The sequence below is a fragment of the Melospiza melodia genome, chromosome 5 (assembly GCF_035770615.1).
Source record: "Melospiza melodia melodia isolate bMelMel2 chromosome 5, bMelMel2.pri, whole genome shotgun sequence".
Lineage (NCBI taxonomy): Eukaryota > Metazoa > Chordata > Aves > Passeriformes > Passerellidae > Melospiza > Melospiza melodia.
Window position 1 is genome coordinate 20777882 of NC_086198.1, and position 24840 is coordinate 20802721.

At 43.5% G+C, this 24840-nt stretch overlaps 1 protein-coding gene across 8 annotated transcripts in view; it reads left to right on the top strand.

Annotated features, from left to right (window-relative positions):
* Positions 1-24840, top strand: part of EPHA5 (EPH receptor A5) — a 226803-nt gene that overhangs the window by 139418 nt on the left and 62545 nt on the right. For 4 of the 8 annotated variants that reach the window (XM_063156546.1, XM_063156544.1, XM_063156545.1 and 1 more), the window contains 4 exons: positions 2080-2204; positions 4999-5158; positions 9188-9293; positions 18717-18782. In XM_063156546.1, coding sequence (XP_063012616.1) covers positions 2080-2204; positions 4999-5158; positions 9188-9293; positions 18717-18782 — 457 coding nt within the window. The remainder of the gene's footprint in view (positions 1-2079; positions 2205-4998; positions 5159-9187; positions 9294-18716; positions 18783-24840) is intronic. The other 4 variants (XM_063156547.1, XM_063156543.1, XM_063156548.1 and 1 more) reach the window with 3 other exon arrangements.

Genomic DNA, 24840 nt, shown 5'->3' on the forward strand with positions numbered 1-24840 from the left:
AGGCATTGCAGGAATTTGGAGACATTGGAGATCAGTCCCAGAGGGCATAGGTCCCTTTTTTGAGTATTTTGGTGGCTCCTCCCTGTACATGGTAGCATCTGAGTGGCTCATGATAAGTGAGCAGTATCATCTGTATAACGAGGATCGTACAACCTCCTTTTACTTGGCACCATCGCCACACAGCAAGGCTTGTTATCCAATGGCCCTGAAAATTACGTAGCTCCCTTGCATTAGAAGGGGCTTCATTCTATTTTGATGGAGCTCCCTACTCCCTCTATCTTCTCTGAGCTGATATATCTGACTGTACATGTGTTCACAGATCTTGTATCTCAGATGCACAACTCAGTTTGCTGTGCACGTGAACACACAGAGCCTATTCAGGCACCTGGGCTCAGTAACAGAAATCCCTTTACCAGATTAGCAGTTTGTATTTAGGTTATTTTCACTCACATAGCCCAAAAACTTGTAGAGGGCATCAGTCAGGGAGGGGTAAGGTGACTTTTGCAGTTGAAAAATTGTTGGTGATCACCATGCAGTGCCTGCATAAACAATGTGGTCGTGGTGAAATCAAGGTGGATTTTACTCACTCAGTGGAGCAGTTGTGAGCACAGTGGTGGATGCACAGTTAAAAAGCAAACAGGGTCTGTACAGCTTGATGCCAGCTCTCCAGCAGAAAACAGTTTGGAAATAGCCAACACCTTTCAGAATCCTTCAAGAGCCAAGTGGGGAAAGTAAACAGGAGTGTAAAAAACTAGGGCTGATGCAAGACTGAGATGTGGCAATTTGCTATAACAGAGAAGTCTTGATGCTAGCCTTCAGTCCAAGAACAATTGTCTGGAGCTCTTCCCTTAGTTTTTGGCTTAAAATCAGGCCTGGAAAAATTATTATATTTGTTGTCTTTATTTTACTTAATGGGTTGGGGTTTTTATAGTGCTAAGATAATTAGCTAGTCCTGCATATAGAAGAAATTGTTTTCTATAGTTCCAAATACATTTTGGAAGATGAAATGTGGTTGTTGCTCTTTCCATTCCATTCCCCACATGGCCACAAAAGTCTTTGGCATGGGTCTCCTCAGGCCTCCTGTCATCCTTGCAGGAGGGCGAGTTAAAATCCCTCATCCAGGCATGGCCTGTTTTTGTCCCTGGAGAAGCTGCTCTTGGCCCTGCAAATGGGAGACCATGAGTTTCTCCCATCCCCTTTTCTTTTCACTCAGGGCTATTTCCCAATCACTGGCATGAAACACCTGGGGTGTTAGGGCTGCATTGCCCACAGCAGCTTCTGCTGGAGAGCTGGCAGGGGGGGCAGCAACCACAACTTAGAAAGTCTCTGCAGACCTCGGACTGAATACAAAGGATCCAGCCTATTTCTGATGCTCATGTGCACTGCAAAGGGCAGATAACCTTTCAGGGCTGCATCTTAAAATAATGAGCAGAGCTTGTACGGCTGCTCTCATGCTGTGGCTTCCCCAAGCACACTGAGAACTTCCAAACTGTGATTGCCATTAAAATCTTTTGCCATTTGCAAGGAATTAGCATCACTATGTGAGCCTGCAACACCCCAGTGATATTTATAGAGAGCAATTGAATTATAAAGGTTGTAATATTCCTTGCTTCTGAAAGGAAGGGGCTGAAAGATGCCTGGGCTTAAACTACTTAAAATCCAAAAATAGTTAAGGAGCCCATGTAATCTAAGGTATTCTGAAAAATATCTGGCTTGAAAGCAGGCAAAAGAAAGCAAAGCATAATCAGGATGTAATTCTGATAACATAGACTCCTGACACATTTGAAAAGAGAAGGTGTGGGTTTGATGTGCTTGAAAATTGCTTGAAAAGATGGGGTCGATGTGTAAGCTGTGATAGAAGTTCATGTTATTACTTTGCCTTCGTGGTCATGCTACCACAAATCTGTGCAAGTCCAGTTGTTAAAAATGGGCAAATGCCACCAAGGTGAAAACAGACTCCACTGATCTGCAGTAACTGGGGATTGCCTTGTGCTTGAGCATGCACTGATGAGTTTGGCTGAGGCAGACCATCTTACTAACCGTGGTTTTCATCTGTTCTGTTTTTCTCCTGTCTTGCAGCACCTTCTCCAGTCAGTACTGTGAAAAAAGGGAAGATAACTAAAAATAGCATCTCCCTTTCCTGGCAGGAGCCAGATCGACCCAATGGCATCATCCTGGAATACGAAATCAAATATTTTGAAAAGGTGTGATGGACTGATTGCTGAGCTTCCCAAGTACCTTCTCTTTATTGTTTTCTTCTTTTAGTTATTATTATTTGAGTCATGGAAGGGAATGGAGAGATTTTATGCATAAATCAATGTCAGATTGATTTTGCAGTAAATGATTAGGAAGACTTGAAATGAGGGTGTTGTTTTCCATTAGTGTGCCACTTCTCTTGAACAAATACATTAAATCCGCATGTCAGATTCCTCTCCAGCCTTATCACATTAAGATAGAGCCTGCTCATTTGTTAAAAATAGAAGGGGATGGGGACTGAGCATCTGTCTCCTCCCAGAAACATCAGACAAAGTACTTTGCCTTTGGTATTTCAATTTCTCACTTGATTTTCCATCCACTGTGAAAGGAGAGGAGAAGGGGCTTCTGGAGAGAGACTGCATGTGCTCTGATATGAAGAAGGTCATCTTAAGCTTAAAAAGCTTAAAAACTGAGGCTTTCCCTCAGTTTAAAGGGAAGCAGTCTCCCCACAAAACTTGCCCCTCCTAGTCTTCATTTCAAATGGTGACTTGTTATTTTCCCGCAAAATTAATGTTGTTTAAATGAAAATGGTTCCAAACGCACTTTATCAAATATTTTGGGTATTTGTATTTTGAGTGATATGGCCTTAAATCTCTAGAAATCTTAGATTTCCAAAAATCAAGTTTTCAGGATTTGACTGAATAGCATTTTTTTTACCTTAGCTGGAATTGTAAGGTGTCCTTTTTTCCTCAGAAACATCCGGGCTTTCTGTATGAAAACAAGAGGGAAATAATGAAATTGAGTCACAATTCACTTTTAAGGGGGGTTGAATTTCTGTTTTAAAGAAGATATTCCATTAGGTCTATCTGTGATCCAGGTGAAATTGTTCAACATGGACCAGGATTAGATCTTTACTCCTTCTCTCTTCTTTCTCTGACCATGGGAAGGACCTGCTCAAGCAGTCCATGCAAACAGGGGAAAGAATTTCATAAATTTTCTCCATCAAAATAAAATTAACATTATTTTTGCAGATGAGGAAACTTGTGAAATAGATATGTGAGTGACTTAAATAGGGCTGAATATTAAGGTACATGCAAGAATTGTTTTGTTTCAGGAAATAATCCATCACTAATTATTTATTAACTTGCTTGAATGGCTGTTGGGGTACATTGAATCCTTACCATGGAATGGCTTGGGAAGAACAGCTTTTAGAAACCAAAAAAAAGATAAAGCAAATAATTAAAATGAAAAAAAAAAAGTTTATTTCTTCATTTTCCTTAGTTTGTTTTCAAACAAGTTGGTAGGAGAGAGGATTTAAAATGTTGTATTTGCAGTCCAGAACTAGTCTCAAATAGCTTCAGCAAATAGTTCTTCAAGAGTGAGTCCTTTGTGGAGAGACAGTTCCAGCCAGTCCAAGTTTATGCTATCTTGATTTATTTTCTTTAAGCTGAGAGTGAAGCTTTGTATTTTCCATAGAAAAGCTCGAGAGTCCAAGTGTTTGCAGAAGCCAACAGTGTATTGAAAAGTTAATTGGCTGACATACAGGCAAAGATGTGACCTAATATTCACTTACTGCTTTTAACCAGTAGTTGAGATAGGCTGGGGATATGCCCTTAATCCTTTTTCTTTGTTGCTACTATAATTTATATTCTTTCAGTTTTCAGTCCTTCATAAGGGTAAATTCACACTCATTTCCAAGGGACAAGAACATTTATGTTAAATGTTTCGGAAAACTGAGTTTTTTCAGATTGCATTCCTGTAAGAGGGATCACTCCTTAATAAGAAAAAAAAGGGCACATTATATTTATATGTGCGTGTGTGTGTGTGTGTGTGTGTACACATTTCTCGAAAACAGGCATTAATTGAGAAATTTTGTAATCTTACATTTAAGAAATTCCTAGCACCTCAGCCAGGCATATTGCTGTCAATGGGAAGTTGGCTATTAAATTAAAAAAAAAAAAAAAGAAAAATTAGCTCAGATTCTGAGAGCTATCCAGAAATCTTGGTAAGGAACTACTAAAAACTCTGGTTTAATTCATAATAATTTGGATCTGAGAAGATATGGTGAATAAAAAGAAGTCTCCAAATTTGTAGACCTTAATTTATGAGCTCTTGTCTAGATTATGTGTTACAGTAAATAATTCTAAGAGTAATTACTTAGCATTTCAACAAAACTTTAATCAAAGAACTGGAATTGTTTCACATTAGAAACTGATGTAGATGAAGATTTATTTCAGCAATTTTTCTTCAAGTTCATTGCTTCAAAAGAACCATGCAAAAATTAGGTATTTTCCTGGAGTTTTGGTTTATTATTCTCTTCCCAAGGTCTAATTCGTGGTTCTAGAAATGCAGGCATAAAGTTGTATAGTGTGTAATGTATTATTCTCTTTTAGGCCTACTTACACTACTGGGAAGCCGTTTTGGTGTAAATCAAAATCCTTTTTTAAGGCAATGGGACTTGTTTTATCTTCCCTGTGCCTTGGGATTGATCTCTGTATGATAAACCTTTCCATTGCCCCAGGCCATGTACATCCTGAGCAGGGGAAAGCTGCTTCTACTGCAGATGTTGGTTGTGTGCCTCCCAGAATCATTGATTATAAAAAGAAAAAATCAGATCTCAGATTTTGTATTGCAGAAAGGACCTTCAGAGAGGGAGGGAGTTTTGAGGCAGAAATCCTCAAAAATGCATACTTCAGTCATCTTTTGTTGTGTTTCTCTGGGCGTTGTTAAGAGTCTGTCTTCTCTGAGAGCCATTCTGTGTGTGTTTGAACTTTGTGGTTTTCGGGGGGGTGTTGGGAAAAGGACCAGGAGACGAGCTACACCATCATCAAGTCCAAGGAGACGGCGATCACGGCGGATGGATTGAAGCCCGGCTCAGCGTACGTCTTCCAGATCCGGGCGCGGACGGCCGCCGGCTACGGGGGCTTCAGCCGCCGCTTCGAGTTCGAGACCAGCCCAGTGTGTAAGTGCTTCTCATTGCTGCCAGCCCCTGTCCCCGAAAGGCTGCCCTGAAACACGTCAGGGATCAATACCTCTGCACAGAGCGCTTCCTTTGATTGCTTCATCCCTTGACTTTGGAAACGTCGGGCATGTTGTGACTCTGCACTTGGCTTATCTGTCTTTTGCTTCCTCGTGGTGGGGCAGGAGATCTTCAGGCTTCAGAGCGGGCAGGAGATCTTCAGGCTTCAGAGATTCATGGCTTTCCATGCTTAGAAAAATCCTGTGTTTACAGGAGCCTGGTGTAAGAGAGTCGTTCCTCTCAGGAGGGACAGAGGGGATGGGACCTCCTCCTTAAAGGCGGGCTGCAGAGGATGCTTAGCTGTCTTCCCCATCTGGGGCAAAAAACCCTGAAATGGTGCTTCTCTGCAAGGGGAAGGGTTGAACCAGCATTAGTGTCTTTTGTGTTTTTGGGGGAAAGTTCCTGTCAAGTTAAAAGGTTGTTTCTGTTGGCTGCCAAGGCCACAGCCTCAAGAAAAAGAGGTTGACTCGTAATCAGAAATTGTAAAAAATGTGCACTGCAGGTGCAGGACTTCTTCTTGGCCTGTTACATTTGTGGGGTTTTAAATTTTCTTTAATTTTTTTTTAATGAAACTTATCCAGGGCTAGATTCTGGAATAGATTCTGTGGCAGGGTGAACTCCTGAGGCACATGGAGGCTCAGCTGCTCTTTCTTCTGTGTTTAGGCACAGCTGTGGGGAAATTCTTTTTGTCCCAAATATAGAATTTTGCCAAGGTGTCAAGTACGATTTTGTCCACCAGAAAATACGTCTTCTCTCTATTAGTTTGTACAGCTGTCATTTATTAACTTTTATACTGTGTGCATGGAAGAGGAATTTTATGGTGGAAATACTCTGATCATTCCTGTGGGAAAGGAACTGTTTGCTGTGTTTTCCTTGGAAATTTAAATTCATAAATACTTTGATTACTGTCACTCCAGTTTATTTAAAATTCATCATCTTTGAGGAGAAGATGCCAAGTTGTCTTTTCAGTGCATGCTGCCTTTGAAGTTGTAATAGATTTTCAAGGAGTCATTATACATGTGCAAATGTAGCTGTGGAGCCAGAGATTAAGCTAATACAGTGAAAATTGCATCACACTGCAAAGATTAATGCAGTAAGGACAGTGTATTTAATGTATTTCTTATTGTATTAACCATTAATTGTGCTCTATAAGTAGCAACCAAATCATGTTACGCCAAAAAATTATTCTGTGTAGTTTTTCTCAGTTGGAAAGTTTCTAGTTTAGAGTTGTTTGAGTAATAGTGCTCTGGTCTATTAATGAGTAACACATGAAATATAGGCACATTTGATCTATTACCTATGATCCTGATCCAAAAATAATGCACTTTCATCAAGCCCATCATGTAAGTATCTGTGTTAATCAGGACTTTTGAAGGATATCATGTGGAAAGACTTTTAAACACTAGAAATTCTATGGGTCATTTAGTCCTACCCACATCCCAGTCATTTTCACATTTTAAAGGCAGAGGAATAGGTACTTCTCTGATATTGAGGAGTTGCTGGTATAGTCAGAGGAACACCTACTACATTGTCCCAAGTTGGGAATGGGAATTGTTCTTCTGTTGGGCTCAAGCTCTGGCTTAGGCCAGACTTAACCAGATTCTTTAACACTTAATAGGATTCAAATACAATGTAAGCCTCAGTATCTTGCAAAATGCAGCTCTGTTTGACGTTTAAAACCTTATAAAAAGCATTTCTTTTCCCCAAAGCCTTATATAAAGTCAATATTAGTGTCAGGAGTGTGACCAGACTCCCACTGCTTTCCTGCACATCCTGGAGATTTTGAAAGCAAGCACAGATCGAAATCTCACTGCTAGATCAGAGTACGAATCTGAACTTCTTGTTAGAGCCAAAGCAAATGATTTTTATTCAAGCACAGATGAAACCCTTTCAGTGGCTGTTCTGAGAAACAAAAACAATTTCCAATTCGTTTGGACTGAACAATAGGTTTTGTTTCCAGTTCACAAGGTTTCTGTAGTTAGTTTTAATACATTTGGAGGAATTATACAACAACAGCCCAAGAAATGCAATGGAGGAAAGCTGTAAGCTGTTTTGGACTTCCCTCTTTTTCCAGAATCTGGGAATTTTTATGTTGCCCTGCTTGTGCAATTCTGCAAAGCACAATGAAGCAGCCAAGGCTTCAATTTTCAGCAGAATTATTTTGAGTAGAAGGTGCTGCTGGGTGTATCCATTTGTTGCTTCATCCTTTCCAAATGCCACCAAGCTCATCTAGCCCCAAAAACTAACTTTGCAAAGAGCTGGGTTTTGGCTGGATTGGTGAGCTAATCTAGCTGGTCCTGCTGGGCAGGAGTAGGAACACATCACCAAGCTGGGAAGGGGTAATGCAGGGGGGATGTGTGTGTGTCCCTGACTTTGAATGGCAGCAAGCCCCAGCTTGGCTTATGAATTCAGGCTTTTCATCTGCCATAGATCACAGTAGAATTTATCTCATTTCCCCATCCCTTGAGCTGTGCAAAAAACCACCAATCACTGCTTAATGTTCTCCTTTAAATGTTTTTCTTTTTAATTATTTTGTCAAGAAAGCAGTAAAACACCATCTTAAGGAGCCCCCATAACTTTGTGAGGCTTATAAAATCTCTGGATGATGGCAGGGGATTGGAGCAGTTAGCATGAAATATTTAAAGTGTCAGGACAAGTCCTTCTGAAATCACTTACTCTGCTGTAGCAGGTCCACCCTGCCAATGGTTAAGCACCAGAGAGCTCCCATATGAAGAGCTGCTTGAAGCCCAGTGCAGATCAATGTTTAATGTCATACCTTTCTGTCTTTCCTTTCCTTTAACAATTAATATGGGACTATATTCAGTTATTTTATAGCCTTCATAACGTTAATCCTGTGCTAAGGACCCTTTTTTAGTTCAATCATTTAGTTAAAGGCTTCTTCAGTACGCAATCAATTCCTGCTGCTCTCTGGGGCGGATGGAGCTTCATCCTGGGCTGGCACGAGGTTAAGAGCTATAATGAGGTTTCCCCCCACAGAGCAGTGGTTCCTGTGCCAGGGAGCTGGTTTTGCAGGGAGGATGTGAGGTTTGTACCCTGGGGTGGTTATATGCTTGCAGTTAAATAAGCTGGCAGCAAAGAGGGCAAGGTGAGGACACTTTGGTTTGTGCTTGGGGAGCCCCACGTACAAACCCCTGGGAGAACTGGGCTCCTTCCCCTGCCAAGTAGGGCAGATAAACAAGATACAAGTGGTATTAGCGTTTCCATTTTACAGCCTACAGGAGCTTGGTCACCTGCTCTTATTTCACCCGTGTCAAAAGTCAGTTCTCAATCAGCTCTCCTGACTTTTCCGCTGGCATCTTTATCACCAGTTTAGTCTCCTGCCTTTTGGCAGTAGGGCTCCTTACAAGGCACAGACTGGAAGAGTTTTGCTTCCCCAAGTTTTGGCCAATAAAAAGACCAACGTGTCTTAGCAGATTCCTGTTTCACAGAGGGCACTTCACAGCCATGTGATAGAGATGCCACAAAGAGGTTAGTTTATAATGTTTTATAGCTTCTTGAAGTGCAGGTAATTCTTTTTATCTTGTAGATTTTTCTCGTGTCTGTTAGCAATAACATTCCATAAATGTTCTCTCTGACTGTTGAGTTTTCATCCAAATGAGAGCCTGTTGGGTTTTCATCTTTTATCTCTGATTTCTAATGCAGCTAGCTCAGGGAGAAAAACTTGAGTTCACAAACTCGAAGGCTGCATCCTGCAATGCTTTGGTTTCTGAATTGAGTAATGAGATAGAATCTTGTTGGGTTTTTGGCTTAGTGTTGCATGTGGTTTTGTTTCCTTTCCACCCATATCCTTTCCAAACTAGAAACAGACAGCAAAAGGGGAAAAACACAAACCGTAAAAGAATAAATGAACTGGTAAGACTTGAAACCTTGCTGGCAGCCTCACTAGAAAGACTCATATGAGTGCTGACTGTCATTTTAACCCTAATCTCCATTTTCTGTTTCTCATCTCAGCAGTAGCTGCATCCAGCGACCAGAGCCAGATTCCTATAATTGTTGTGTCTGTAACAGTGGGAGTCATTCTGCTGGCTGTTGTTATCGGTTTCCTTCTCAGCGGAAGGTAAGAGAAGAAGCTGCGTATTTATACTTCTTCAACTTTTGCAATAACTTTTATCTGACCAGCTGATTAGTGTGATTTAGGCAAAAGCAGCATGTGAACAAAGCTGTCAAGCGGTAGCACTGTAAAACAGCACGAGGGTGGGCTGATTGATCTGTTTGGACAAGCAGGAATGACAAAGGCGCTCTCACAGATGTAGTTCACTTCCCAATGATTTTCATCTGTGTATGGGCTGGCCCTGATTATTTTACTTGATTCTCCCAGGACTGTTTTCACATTCCTTTAAAAATAAGCAGAACATTTTATTACAGGTAAAATATCTTCACCCCCATATGTTTGTTCTCAGAGCTTGCAATGGACTTTGCTCATGGAGAAAACTTCAGGAAAACACTTGCAAAGAAAATGAGAATAAAGCCACTGAAATGGCCAAATGCCCCATATTTTGGTCAAATCTGGATTTCATTTCTTATGTGTACGATACTAATGTGTCCCCCAAGCGTTAGTAAATCCTACAGAGAACTTCCCCCACAGAGGGAGACAGTGCCGCAAACCATCCCATTGACTTCTCATGTGCTTAAACATAGGCAAGTGATGAAAGCCTGGACTATACCATCTTTGACAACTCTAATGGAAGTTGATGGAATTTTTTGCTGAACAAGAGATTGTGGTACTGGGGCAAAATCTGGCTTGTATCAGGAAAAGTTTGTACTGCAACATAAAACTTGTTTGGCAGCCAGCATGGAAGGCACTTTTTCCATATTCTACATGTATATTAGTACCTTTTTTTAGTGGCAGTAGTCAAACAATGCAACATCCTCCATGCATATGTGAAGTACTCCACAAAGCTTTGTGAAGTACATCTACTGATAAGGCTGAATTTGTTTTCAGTGCAAAATAAACATTTATGCTTCTAAGGTACCCATCAGCTCACAGTTACTTTTATGATACAGATCTGTCCTAAGCTCAGGTCTAGCATGGTGTCTCTAATTTATAGGATATTGTAAATATTAAGAAATGTTACAGATGCAAAGGAACGGCACTGAATTTGGTTGAGTTAGTTGAGGGTCTTATTTCCCAGAGGAGGTAAGATAGTCTGCAAATGCAGAGCAGTGAAATCCTGCCAGGCTGAGCAACTCTGTCCCCAGGCATAAGGCATCCGTGGAAGGACACAGACACAGTTATTTCCTGTCTTGAAAGGTAAGTGTGCTGCCAGACTCATCTCCAGTCAAGGTCAGAGACTGACAGTCTCTTCCAGCTCAGCTGTTCGAGCTCCTGTTGTCTGCTTTGAGTGACTTGTTGGGCTTAAAAATGAAAAAGTAAATGCTCCTGTCTGCATGAGAGGCATGCAGCAGCAGAGAGGGAGGGGCATGAGTCAATGGGCAATTCACACCAGGGCCTACAGGAAAGCTGTAGTCAGAAGACTTGGCTCTGAACACTCTAGACAGGATTCAAGTCTCTCCTTAAAGCCTAGGGGTTGTGATTGAAGTTCCTCTTCAGTCAGAGCAGGTGGATGTGAACCTTGGCTTTGCCCAGCCCGGGTGTGTGCTTGTATTGGTGCAACAGGAGAATGCCTCTGTGACTGTAGGGAAGCTGTGGATGTAACCTGGCCCCTCTGCAAGGAAGGGTCTGGGGGGTGAGTGACAGGGGGGGCAATGTACATCCCTCTGTGGCCACAGGGAATCAGAACTGTGTGGCTGCCAGTAGCTCCTGCTCTCCCACAGTCACTGGCAAGGGCTCAGTACCACTCTGAGGAGGGTGTACCTTTGCAAGTCTCCTTTTCTCTGCTACTCTCTCTAGTCTCAGCAAGCAGTTGCAAACCCTGAGCCATTTGTCAGCAGTTCTCATTAGTTACATCTTTCTGTTCTCTTGCCTAATGTGCTTTCCAGGATGTGCTTCCTCTTAGCTCTTTATCTCTTGGCATGCTTATGAAAGCCCTTGTGTCCTTTGGCTAGAGTTTTATTGCTGCCTCCGCTGCTACCTTAATCCTCCTACCTTGTACCCACACTTCCCTCTGTGGACCCCAGGGCAGCTGCAAGTTTCTGGAACATTCTCCATGGTGCCACGCTGGATGTCTGGAAAGGGTAGGCACAGGGAGCTGAACTTCTCATCCATTTTTATCTTTTCAACCCTTCCCCTAACTGAAAAGACCACAGTCCTTCATTTGGAACTGGTGGAGAAGCCTCCCACACTAAGGTTTGGTCCATTATCAGAAAATTGGCTTCGAAACCACAGGACTTCTCTGCCAGTTTGACTTCCCATGAATTTTAAAGCCCATCTAGTACATTGAGTGACTTGTGAAAACAGCAAAATAAACCCCAAAAATCCAGAAAGATGACAGACAATTTGAAATTAAACAAAACAAAGAAATTGCTCTGGTTTGTAAGAAAGCAGAGATGCCAGGGAGATGTGTTACTCATGCTGCTTTGCCTTGGACAGGGATTCAAGACAATTTGTGGACTAACTCTCCTGCTGTGACAGCAGGGACAATAAACATGTTCCAAGTCATGGGATAATCCCTTTCTGAAGCAGTTAACCTGTTTCTGGGAGATGCTTTCCTATTAAACCTCTGGAGTGGTTGTGTTGTTCCAGTGCCTGGTTCCAGAGGGGTTGCATTTCCTTTCCTAATTCTTTCCTGTATTTGCTATTAGGAAAACAGCTATTTTGAACTCCAGCTGGAATCACTACTGCTTGCCACACAAAGCAAGCTGTGCAAAGCCCAGGCTCTGTCTTTTCTGTTGATGTAAGTGAGCAGGAGAAGGAGAAAAACCATCTTGCTCTGCAGCGCTGAAGACATAGCCTGACCTGCTCTTGAAAACAGATTGCTTTGTGCTGGCTTCAGGGTACTCCCAGGTTCCTGAGAAGTCCTGGACACCTCAGGATACTCCTCCTCCCTAGGATGCTGTATGGCACCTCTTTGCACCTCTCCTCCGCAGTCCCAGGCTGCAGCAAGCAGAGGCTTGAGAGCAGCTCTGCAGCGCGAGGTGAATGTCGTCCTGCTCCTGGCAGTTCTGTGAGGAGTTTCAGTCACAGGGCTGAGGAGTTTGCTGGAGTCTGCAGGCTTTTTAGTTATTGCTAGGTTCCCAAAGGCAGGGCCACACCTCTGTCCTCTTTTCTTTGCTTTTAGGTCTCTGCAGTTTTCTGGCCTCTTTTGAATGAATGTAAGTAACAGCTTGGCATTTCCCGTTGGCAGCTGGCCCTAACCAAAGGTCAGCTGAACAGTAGCCGTGGTGGCATTTCCACATGTCAGCGTCCATCTGTGGAAATGCACTTTGCGTCTGAAGCTGGAGATTCCTGGGAATTTGAAACTAAATGTGCTCTGCCCTAAACAATTAAGCTGCATTTCAGAGCTGATTCACTTGCAGATGCTCCAGAAAACTTCCTGTAAATAACACGTCCTCTGACCAAGGTCATAAATGCCAAGCCAAATAGCTGATCCCTTTTTTAAGTTATCCTGCTCCTTGCATCAAGGACATATTAATAATATAACAATTGGGATTACAAATCAAAGAGATTCACTAAATCAGACTGTAGTTGTCTCAGCATAAAAAAGAGAAGTGGATTGAAAATCTATTATTAAACCAGCTACAAGTATTTTATTAAAGAACACAGAGTTGTTATTATCTCTGTTTTGTTGGGATTATGTATTCTCAGAAGTGCTGTGCATTTTACAGATAGAGCAAATCTATAAATTTTGCTTTCCTAGCAATGCATGAATTAGATGTCTGTTACCATTACTGTTCCTGACTGAAGTATGTATTAATCTAAAATCATTACTGACTTTTGTTTTAAAGTCTGTGTCAGACAGTCCAGTGACAAAGATCTTTGCACTCCATCTCACAGGGAGCAGTAAAGTGCCTCAGTTTTTGCTGTGTGGTATCAGTCTCTTTCTCCCTACAAACTGAGGTCAAGAGCCAGGTTTTCAGCAGTCTGGGGAGGAGACAACTGCTCCAGAGCAGTACCCCTCTTTTGTCCTTCAAACCCAGCCCTCTTTGCAAAACAGACAAGGTCTTAGGGTCAGTGTTAAGAGACTGCTGGTCCCTCCAGTCCCTCAAGCTTTCAAACTTCATAGCACTGAACAAAAGCATGAGCTTTTACAGAGTAAAGTGGGGAAGATATTAGGTCAATGCTGTGCATGTTTGCAAAAGCTGTTCAAAACAGCCAAGTCAACTGTGCATCTGCATTTATAGCCAACTACCCATTATGGATGACCTTTCCATCTCAAGTGATCTTCCAAAGAACCAGAGGGAGTTTTTCATAGAACTTAGGGGGAAAAAAAAAATTTGAAGCAGCAAAAATCTCCTCCTCACCCTGTGTCGTGCATATATAGAAAGTCTCCTTCTGGCAAGGAGCTAGCCTCTGAAAGACAAAGCAAAGACAAATCTTGCCACCTGGGTATTGGCAATTAGAGGCTCTTACACCAGCGTATCCATCCTTGACCTTGGCTGATTTAGACTTTTAAATATCTGTGCCTGTGGTGGCAGAGGGCTACTTTCTGGACACAAATATGTGCATCTTGTTAAAAAGTGGCTTTCAGGGAATAGAGAGGGTGAAAGATTGTGGTTTATATCCCAGGTCCTGAGAGACTGTTTACAACCTTCTGTGATGTGGAAGGTCAAAATGGATGAAATTTTCCACAGCCTCCCCCCATCCTATTTTCCAGGTTGTGTCAGGGCTTAAAATAGTTTGCTTTTTCAATATTTCCGTAGGAAATGGGAGACAGTCTATAGATAATGGTTTTCATAGAGAATTTTTCCAGAATGAGTCACAATTTTTGTTCGTTGGGACATTTTAAAGGATTTTTATCTCTGCATTCTTGCCTGCTCTTCCTTCTTCTGCAGGACATTGTCTCCTGTGATTTATAGCCACTTTATTATGCTGCCTACTGCCAAATATTCCCCACGATTCACCTGACAAGAGGAAGGATTTTGTTGAGGAAGCTACTGCTCTGCCAAGTCAAAATTCCCATCCACCCAAGAGCAGGCAGGATCTGGTCCTGCTTCTGTTGGGGTCAAGGTTTTCACTGCTTCCATCCTATCAGCAGCCTGTTTGCTGGGACATGTTCCCAGGGAGGAGCAGCACTGGTGCACAGTCCAGCTCTCTGAAGGGAGAGTGCTCAGTGCCCCCTCCGCACGGGGTCAGACCTTCCTGGGGCCTGTGTGGAACTCTGCTGCCTGTAGCACCCATCTCTAACATCCTGTCAAGGTCAGCTTGTCCAATGTGGCTGCTCCAACACCTCATTCCTCTTCTATTCTTAACACTTTTTGCTTAGTGCAGACTCACCAAGCTCCACAAGGCAGTCTGGTCTGCAGTTTCGAGACAGGTTTAAGGATCCAGGCTAATCTGCCTTTGGATGACTTTGGCCCAGACAGAAGGTGAGAGTTGACCAAATGTAAAACTAATCTGTAACTAAGCTCCAAGTTATTTCTGAGTTCCTCTGGTAGCAGCCAAGGGAATGGGCTGGAAGGACTGTGATGAGCAGATAAGCAACCAGCATAAGCTTTGTCTGAGCAGGGAGAATGGGGCGTAGTGCAGCAGTAAGTGATGAAACCTCCTCGCCTTCTTGCAGGGGATTTGTTTGATGGCATTGTGCAAGTCCTGTTTCCACGTGGAGAAGGGAGCTGGGCTGCCCTTCAAGCTGGAATTTGTAGCAGCTGGAGGCTTCTGCACAGCACCCCTTGTGTATGTAGTCTTTGAAAGTGGGATTTTACAGTGTCTTCTCTTGACTGTGGAGCAGGTAGAGAATGAAGAAGGAAGTCAGACTCTTGTCCTTCTGCACTTCTGAATATGTGGATGTTTCACTTTGCTTTGAAATCAGAAGTGTGACCTCCCCTGGGTCTTCACCATGTAGCAGCATTTGGCCTCTTACCTAGGAAAAAGGTTATCTCTGCTTTCTTATGTCTTAGACATAGAAAAGTATAATGCCAGAGGTCTTTCCAAGTGCAGTTCCTTTCCCTGAAGACATTGTTTTCCTTCCCCGTAGTGACTGCATAGCTGTCATCTGCTTGGCCTTCTGTATTCTCAGCTTCTCTCAAACAGTGCAGAGACACACTTTAATGTATGAGCCAGGATAGCTCAGCAGGAAGAGCAGGTGACTCCTTAAACATTCGTACATTTTGGGACAAAGTGGGAATATATTCCTAGCAGCTCACAGTGTGTAATGGCACTTCTCTGATGTTTATAGCAAGCATGTTGACTCAGGAATTGCTAGGTGTAGAGCTGGCCTCCTGACCTGGAGATGCAGGAAGCAATCATTACCATCAATCAAGGCTGTATGAAGGATTAGAAAAATCTTCCCAGGCACCCTCAAGTATTTCAGTCTCTAATTGCAAATCTCTGAAGAACATCCCATTAGAACAGCTTATTAAAAGCAACAAATGAGACTTCCATTTATCATGATTCCAAGACTTCAGCTTATAACTCTTAAAAGCCACATCTATATATGGCAGAGCCTCTCTGAATTCTATCTAGCCATTAAAAATGTAGTTTAATTCCAAATGCTCTCTGGGTCATCTGCAGACTTGTGGTAAATTAATTACATTAATTGCAGGCACAGTTGCTGGGGCCCATGATATATATACATTTCATTAACCAAGCCCAGGGTTTGAAACAATGCCAAGGGTGTTGATAAGTGCTCCTCGCACAGGTTTATTAAAGTTTGTGCTCTGGACATTTGGGTTTGCAAAGCACATAAGCTTTGTGGGGGTGACCTTATCTAGAAGAGGAGGAGTGTTGTCTCTGTGTGCCTGAGGTAGCTGAAAGCAGCAGAGCTGGGCTGGCCGGGGAGCAGGGCAGTGCCAGCAGGGCACAGAGTTCCTGCAGGTGTCACTGCGGCTGCAGGCTCCTCTGCTGTTTCCTTTCCCATCTGCAGTCCTTTCCTCGAAGGCAGGGCTAGAAGCAGGTGTCACACCTCGTTTCAAGCAAGCTTGGCTTTTGGAGATGGTGTTGCCTCAGAGCCTGTTCGTGCCCAGCCAAGGGGATTTAACACTGAAGGTGTTTTCTCAGTAATTTTTGCTGTTACATGGACATGTCATCTGTTTTCCTGCAGCAGATCAGAGGGGCTCCTGACCAGTAGCAGCCCCCACTAGCTCTCCTCATAGTTTGCTGGTTGATTCAGTGAGGTTGGAGGAGACTTTGCAGATAAAATTGATGTATTCAGTGCTTGGTTCAACTCTGCTCTCCAGTATAGGTCAGCTTGATGGCTAAAGATCTAAAACCCTGGAGAAAACCAGCTGTATTTCATTAAAAAGCATTTCAGTCTTACCCATAGCATTTGATCTTGTCTGGAAGGCTTTTGCTTTCAGCTCCTCAGTTTTTAGACCAAGAAAGCCCTGCAGGAAAGGAGGAGATGGGAGCTGGGCCCCTGCTAGAAGCCATCAGGCACCCAAATCCAGTGGCCACAAGACGCATGATGGCTTTGCTTGAGTTTAACATCGGTTTTATTTGCCTCAGGATTTTTATATTTTGAAGTTTATCTGCCAAATCAAGCCATCCTTTTAACTTAAGTAGTAATAAATCTTCCTTTGTCCTGACTGTTGAGAGCAATTAGTAAGTTCACTTACCTAACCAAGTGCTCGTGGACCGGAAAGTGAATTTTATTGTCTGCCGATCTTGTTTAGTTTGTTTCTAAGCACTTTAGATCTTCCCTAATGCTAAACCTCAGAGTATTTTGACCACAAGTGCACAGCTGATGGGTTTGTAGGAGCAAGGCTACACTGAAGTACATTTCTCTTGCACCTGAACATTTCGTTTTTACTCTGCATAAAAAGAGTGAGATCTGGATTCAGCACAGGGAACTGATTTAGTCTCAGAGCAGCCCTGTTGCTGATGAGCTCTTAAAGAGTTTTCTTTGTTCAGGGAAGTGTTGAGCTCTTTTCATTTTAAGGAAGTGGCTGCTTTTCATGTTAATTCAGCAGTTGTTTGGAAAACTTTGACTTGGCATGCTGAGTGGTGTGGAGGTGTGGGAAGGTCTGGTGGCAGCAGCATTAGAAAATGCCAGGGGGAAAGGGATCTCCAGGCTGAAACATAATCTAAAGGGTCACAGCCAAACTCATCTTCTGGAGATGCACCAGTTCCCTGCACTCAGATCCTGCAGGGTTAAAGGAAGAAAATGGCAAAATTGACTCAAGATATTTAGTGCTTGGGTTCCCTTTGTGTATCTTTGAGTTTTGGATCTCTGGTTTTAACTTGGATCTACAGAGTGGGTTAATGAAGGCTGATCTCCTTCCATATTAGTATGACTGAACAAGCTGGGGCATTATGAAAATAGAAAATATTGTTAATTATAGTTAGAGATATTGGCATTGCTGTTTAGAAAATGTTAGCAAGTTATTTTGCTGATGCAAAAGGAGCTTAGAAGACATTCTTCACCAGTTTTAATTTAAGTAAGCACATAATCCAGTGCATAATTCTGTAAATCATTGCATGCCTGAAGTTATTTTGCATCATAATTTAAGGCAATGCAGTTGTAGAATGTTAATTTTGTCTAAATAAACGATTTTAATGTATTTAGACATTGTAAGTCATACTGTATAAAAATCTGATGTGCACAGGATTTTTTTCAAGAATGACTTCTTGTGATGACTGAGGAGAAATGAAGAGATCTTCAGCTGACTTTAACTTGAGTTTACCTGCACCACTGGGCTCCTGCTTGTACTGAAGTCCTTCCTGATGTTTCTTCTGCACTATGTTCTTTTCCAGGATTAACTATCTTAATAGATTTGGTAACAGAAAAATTGTGCGTACAAGTTCTCTGACAAGGGATAAAGGGCAAATACTGAGGTGCAGCCGCCAGCATTGGGTTGAGAACTGATGCCAGGCAAACCCGTAGTCTGATTAAAGTAATGGCTGAGCAGCCTTCAAAGGCAAGCTGTGGCTGCATGGAGTGCCTTTCAGCTCGCCATATTTTGAGTTTATTTAGGCTGAATGCTCTCACAAGATCCTGCTTCTGCAGATACCTAACATGTGCAAAGCTTCCCTGGCACAAGGAGGTGCAGAAGGGGCTCTGTGAGTACATGCATAAGGATCTGCAAAAGCAGGGCTCGTATTCATTCAGTGCTTCTCCTTTTTTAAAGGCAATTGTAATTGTACCACATGCACGCTTGTGGAAAATAAGTCACTTTGCCTGCTTCAAGGCAGGCGCTTAAGTTTAAGCACATGGGTGGCCCCATTAATCCTGATGGTGGTTCTCCAGTACAGGAAGCACATGGTTAATTGCTTTACAGCACCAGGATCTAGACACTCTCCCCAAGGCATGTTTCACCAACAGTAGCACATGCCATGAAACTTTTGGAGCCCAGGGTGTTCAGGTCCAAATAATAAATGCAATAAGAAGGAAGAAAATACATACAGAAATGTTGTGAATGTATTTGCACCTTGCGAGGGCGGTGGGATTATTCCTTATCCTGGGCCTTTTTGTTTGCTTTTCAGTTGCTGCGATCATGGCTGTGGGTGGGCTTCTTCTCTGCGTGCTGTTGCCTATCCGAGCCTAACATGGTCAGTGTTCCCACCCGTGCTGGCTCCTACTCCGTGTCCTCCGTCCGTGTTCTCTGTGCACAGTCTGCCTCTCCCTTCCTTTCTTGTACTGGCCTGGAAATCACTTTCTCATCTGGTCTCTGTACCCAGCTTGTCTATCTCAACAACTGGAAATATTGTGACCTGAAGCAAAGTGTATCTTCAGCAAGAGCAGGCATCTCAGGGGCAAAAACCTGCTGTGTTATGCCATGGTCAATCCAGACACTGCAGCAGGTGTCTGATAAAACACCATGGATGCTGGACACCCATCCAGTCCTGCTTCTTGTCATCCAAAGGGGCTGGGGGGAGGAAATGTGTCCCAGAGGAGGCAGGGGGCAGGCGGGAGCAGGAAAGTGTTTATTTGGTGGCATGTGACATGCATGCCAGTGGAATGGGGTGTATGTCATGGACACAGAGGGCAGTGTATGACATACACAGCAATGCCATGGTGCTGCTTGCCCCCGATATGCTCCAGCAGCAGTGGGCATATCCCTGCGGGTGTCCTGAGGTGTGTGTCCATGCTGCATGCTGTCCTGTTCTGCCACCACCTGGGCTGCCTCACCACCTTCTGCTCTCTTGTACTCCCCTCTTTTCTAACTGCTCAAAGGAGGGGTGATTTTAATTTCTGTTGGTTTGACTGGATGCCAGTTGAGTTGCTTCCCAAAGAAGAATCAGCTGTAATATTTGTGTAGACAGAGATCTTCCGAAGCCTCCTAAGAGACGCATGTACTCACCATCCCCATCAGACAGCTGCTTGGGACCACAGAATTTCTGAGACATCCCACATGCATTGTTAAGCTGGGAAGTTTTCTCAGCATAGCTGGTGAGAGGTGTGGAACTCTTCTGCTGTGTTTTCCGGGGGATGCTGAAGCTTTGCATGGTGGTAGCTGGGTCATGGTGCAGTTCCTTGCTGTGGGGCACAGCAGTCGCTAAGGTGGACCATTTTTGGTCTTCTGGTGCTGTATTTTTTGTTTTGATAGAGAAGGAGTTTGGGTTTTGGTTTTTCCCCCTGGTGGAGCATTTTTTACTTGGTTTTTTGTGACTTTTCAGTGCTTAAGAGCAGATTTAGCAGGCAAGGATGCTCAGCTCAAAGTGTGTGCCCGTAAAAAGTTGTTCTGGTATGTGGACCACTGTTTTGGCAATGATTGCTCTGAAAGAAAACCTTGCAGTACTTCTACTGTCTATCATGCCTGTGGTACCAGTGCACAGTCCCTGGCTGCAAGTCATGCTTCGAATGTCCTCAATCAAGGCCCCCAATGGAGGATGACAGCAATGGAAAACAGTTCTCAGAGAGGACCAGGACTGGAGTGGATGGCTATGAAGAAGAAAGACGCACAAGGCTTTGGCTGACCTGGAAAACACCCTCTGCAGGTTTCCTCCTGAGGTGCAGGGAGACCAATGTAGCAGCAGGCTGGGAGGGGGAAATGGGAGAAGTTACTTCAAGGCACGGATGCCACTGGCTGTGCTATGGAAAGGCACGACAACCTGTTTAGAGAGATTTATGGAAATCACTTCAGAGGGAGCTTCCTGCAAGAGGGGAAAACGGTATCTTGTTTAAATTATTTTTAATTGTTCTGGCAGTGGTTTAGGAAAGCAGGGAGTCATTCAGCGCAAAGGCAGGGAAGGACTAAAGGCTAAAAATACCACTGCTGGATTCGTGAAACTTCCTTTGTAAGGCATCCAAGTTAATCAGAGGTCAAACACAGGGTCACACAAGTGTAGAGGGGGACAGCAGTGCTGGGAAAGCAAAGATTGAGAAGATTGTGAGCCTGCAGCCCTTTGGAAGGGAATCTGCCCGGTTCCTCTCAGGCCAGCCATCTCCTGGATCTTCTGAACTGAGCTAAAGGTCTTGGCTTGTCATCAGCAGACCTTTTACTGCTCTTTTGGTCTTGTGCAAGAGGAAAGTGAACAGAAAAATGGAAAGCAACTTCCAATATAGAAGCTGTTCAGTTTACACCAGTCCCTTGAGTATTCCCTGGTTTTTTGATACTGAATTTATCCTAGGATTGCAAACAGCAAAGGCAAATGCTGAACACAAACTAACATCACTAGTGGTAGTCTTCTGCCTCTGGCTCAGTATCAGCATTGTTTATCAACGATAAAGCTATTCACTGAACAAGTTATTGTCTCCACACATGAGCTGAGGCAACAGGATCTTGGCCAGATGGAGAGATCCATGTTTGTTTGTTCCTCTGCATGGAATGTGATCCTGCACTGCAACACGTATGCAGCTCTATTGCTTTAACATCTTGGAACAAATAGTCTGAAATAAGCACTAACCCCTTGTAAACAATAACCTTGCAGTCCTTGCAAACCTCCTGTAAAGTGACAGCTTGAGATGGGTTGGAAGCATCCCTCTAAGTTGATTTATTGTAAAAGACATGTTTCTGAGTGAAGGTCTCACCCCTGAAAAAAAGTGTTTTGTCTCTGTTTCAGAGAAGTGCCTATGCTTCGTTTATCTCATATTTGAGAGATTAAATACATGTGTAGGTCTCTGCAAGACTGGGATGAGGGATTGCATGCTGCTTCAGGGCACAACCTGTTCGATAGTACTGACTGCACCTGGCAAGGTGAAGTCCCTTTCCTCATCAGGGATGTCTCAATGCTGTCCCCACCTGCACTTCCAGTAATGCCTTGGCTGTGTGCTGAAATGCTTTGGCCTATGCCTGTAAAAAAAGTATGTCAAGATTTTTTCACATCACCACCCAGGGCTTGACACCCAAGGTCCAGGTTCAGAGTCCCCTGGCTGTGTCTTGCCTGGGCTGTGACCAGAATGGTGGCCCTGGCTAGGGAGATGAAAACTCTTTCCCTTGGGCATTCTGTGTTTTTCAGGGGAATGCCCCGACTGGCCAAAGGGCCACACGCAACCTAGCAAGGGTATCCTGAAACACAGGGCAGAAACAAAAGAATCTCCATCAGTCTAGGGAGAGCAAGCATCTTTCTGCCTCACTTTGTGAAGGATTTTTCTCTGTGAATTGGCTTCTGTCATGCAAGGTAGTGGGCATTGGCTTCCCAGCTGGATTGTTCATCTTTCTGCCTGTCCATTTTATATTTTATAAACCTATATAGGGATCATTTTATAACTTCACTTTTATAATCTGCTCCATAAATATTTTATGAGCTGCCTGCCAATCTGCAAGTAGTTTTTAAATAAGACATGATGCCTTAAGAATATTTAAAGTCTCACTTTTCTTTTTACCTCTGATACTTTTATGGAAAAACACAGAGCTGTGCAAGGAAGGCATCTGCTTTCCACATAGAGAAACTGGGACAAACCCACAACAGGAGTAAATGAATTGAGATTCAGGTGTGCTGCTGAATTATGTTACCTCTTTGGCTGAGCGTCTCCAGCTCAGTGGGAGATGAAGCGAGTGTCAGGATCTTTATGCTTTTGCTGTGCATGATACAGAAAAGATATAGGAAATCTATGGTTTGTACAGTGATAATAAAGTAGAGAATGAGTCTTCCATCAGAGCTTTTGACTCACAGCTTAGCCAATAAATATTAAGAGCAAATGCACATGCAGAAATGGATTATTTCACAAGCAATTGAGAGCTTTTTTTTTTTGCCCAAAATATATTACAAAGCCACAATATTTAGGTACTTTGATCTGCCAGTAAGATTCACAAAGCGACTCTGGACTGTTAACCCAAAATTATAGATTTTTATGGGATTTAGTTGGAGAAGACAGGAGAAAAAACTGCTTGTGTGTGTTATTTAAAGCATCTGAAGGTCAAGAATGGAAGAAGCGCAGTTTGGCCCCAGTCAGTGTGGACTCTGGGTAGTTTGAGAAAGTGTGTGAAGGGCACAAGGGATGGCAGGTTTTGCAGCAAGCGTTATTAGTGACACCCAACTGTTGCTTGACAGTCACAGTCCACTAGCTGCCATTTCACTTTGATGTGTCTTGTCAAGGCTTGTTTTAATGATGCTTCAGGCGTCCCAGAGCCTGATTTTGTATGCTAATGTGATGTGCTGCTGTATGTGTTACCCAGCTCAAGAGAAGAGGGCAGCTGCAGCCAACTGGTTTGTGTTGGCCCTTGGAGTGCATCCCTGGGCAGTAAAACATGGACTGTTGTGCAGCAAGGTGTGCTTGGATCACTCTGTGCAGGGGATGGCGTCTCTCTGTCTCCCATATTTACGGTCAAGGAGTCAGGAGATGTAGGTCATAGAAAGGATGATGTTAGAAAAGCATTTTTACAGACAAAGTGCTCCAAGCCTGAGGAAGAGATAAGGGCATTTGCTCCAAAAGGCAAAACAGAAGTATAGTATACGTGCTTTTGGTAGAAGGATGAGCTGAGTTATTTGTGTATTTTTTAAAAGGCAAACTGAGTCATATGCCTCCATCCAGAAAAGTTAGCTCTGCAGAAATCTGATGTAACTTCGGCAACTTGCAGCAGAAATAATTGGGGTTTCCAGAAGTGAGACTTGATACTGAGACTCAACTCTCTATTTAGTTAAAGGGGAGGTCATATGATGAAGAAGAATCTATTCTCACCAAGGGTTTGTGAACACCAGAATGTGCTTTGAAATGACCCAGAGTCTCCATGCACACCTAGTACCTAGGTTTTGAGTTAATGATGCAGGACCCCATCTCAGGAAATGACACTGCTGCTTTTAGAGCAAGGCAATGAGCACCAACATGCAGATAACTGAGCCACATCTCTGGGCACCTCAGTGCTGTTCTTGTGGGGTTTGCATTCAAAGTGTTATGGTCTTAGCTTGGTTGCTGCTACTGAAATCATGCCCTGCATGTATAGCCTGGCTGTTTATCAAGTGCAACTTCTTTATCTCCCTGCCTGCATCCCCAGACTGCCTGCCAACCTTCCCTTGTCTTCTTGACCCATTCCCCTTGCTTGCACAACCTTTGCAATCTCTTTTTCCTTCCTCTCCTTGTAGCACAGGTCTCCTTTGTCCCCAAGGTAAGCTTCCTCTTCCTTGGAATAGCTCCAGAAGCTCATGTTGCTTTTGCTCTCCTCAACTGTCCAGCATCCAGCTCTGCTGAGTCCAGCTCAGTGTTGGGGTCTCATCGTGTCCGGGCTTTTGTCTGTAATTGTGATCATTTCACAAACCCAGTGCCAGAATCCTATAGCCAAAAGGCTGCTTGGCCCCTTGCATCTGGGCAGACAGCAGTTCCCTGTAATAGGACTTCATGCTGAGAGCATATTTCATGCAGATTCCTGTTACTGCCTCCTTCTAACTGCAGTTTTGTTCCTGCTAATCATATGCTCCTCCTTGCTGTGAGTGATGCTGGAGTGCTCACATGCACCTAGCTCAAAAATCACAGAAGCAATGGAAGAGAGGTTTCTCAGCTTTAAGTGGCTTCTTAACGGCCTGAGGCTTTCTTTGAGGTGTGCCAGCTAGTGCATGCTGGCTGGCTTGCAGGTGTCTGTTCCAGGCTTTTCATTCTACCAAACAGTGTCCTTCAGTCTCATGTTCATGCAGTTTTCTGTAGGATGATCCAGTTCCTGTTTCCGGTTGTGTTATCAGGTCCTTGGAAGGACAGGCATATGTATGTGTATCCTACATACGTCATCCTGTCCTGTATTTTTAAATGTGTGTGTGTGTGTGCGTGTGTAGCAATTTTTCTTGCCACTGCAGTTGTCCTGGGGCTTCCATGTGGTTGTCCAAGTGAAGCAGATCTCAGAAATGCCACCAAAGCAGATAGTTAATGCTAATGCAGAACTGTCACCTAGAAAACCAATGAGAAGAATGAAGAGTCACAGAAGAGCAACCAAAAACTAATAGGAGATTCCCTGGGGGAGATGCAACTTGCATACAACTGTAGTTGCGACTCCATGGTAGTGTCCAGCACTGTCCTTGCACTGTCGGGCACTAATGTGGGAGCAGGATAGGTCAGGCAGCTTTCCTTCTTCCATCTTTTTTCTGCTGGGCAGAGCGGATCCCATGAATGGCAGCTCCCCTGTGGAAAGACAGGAGATGTGCATGAAATGCTGTGCAGAGCCAACAATATGTAGGAGACACCTGAAGGCAATGAGGCAACGGGTTTGGTTTTGCTTTGGTTTAAGCCATTATTTTGCAT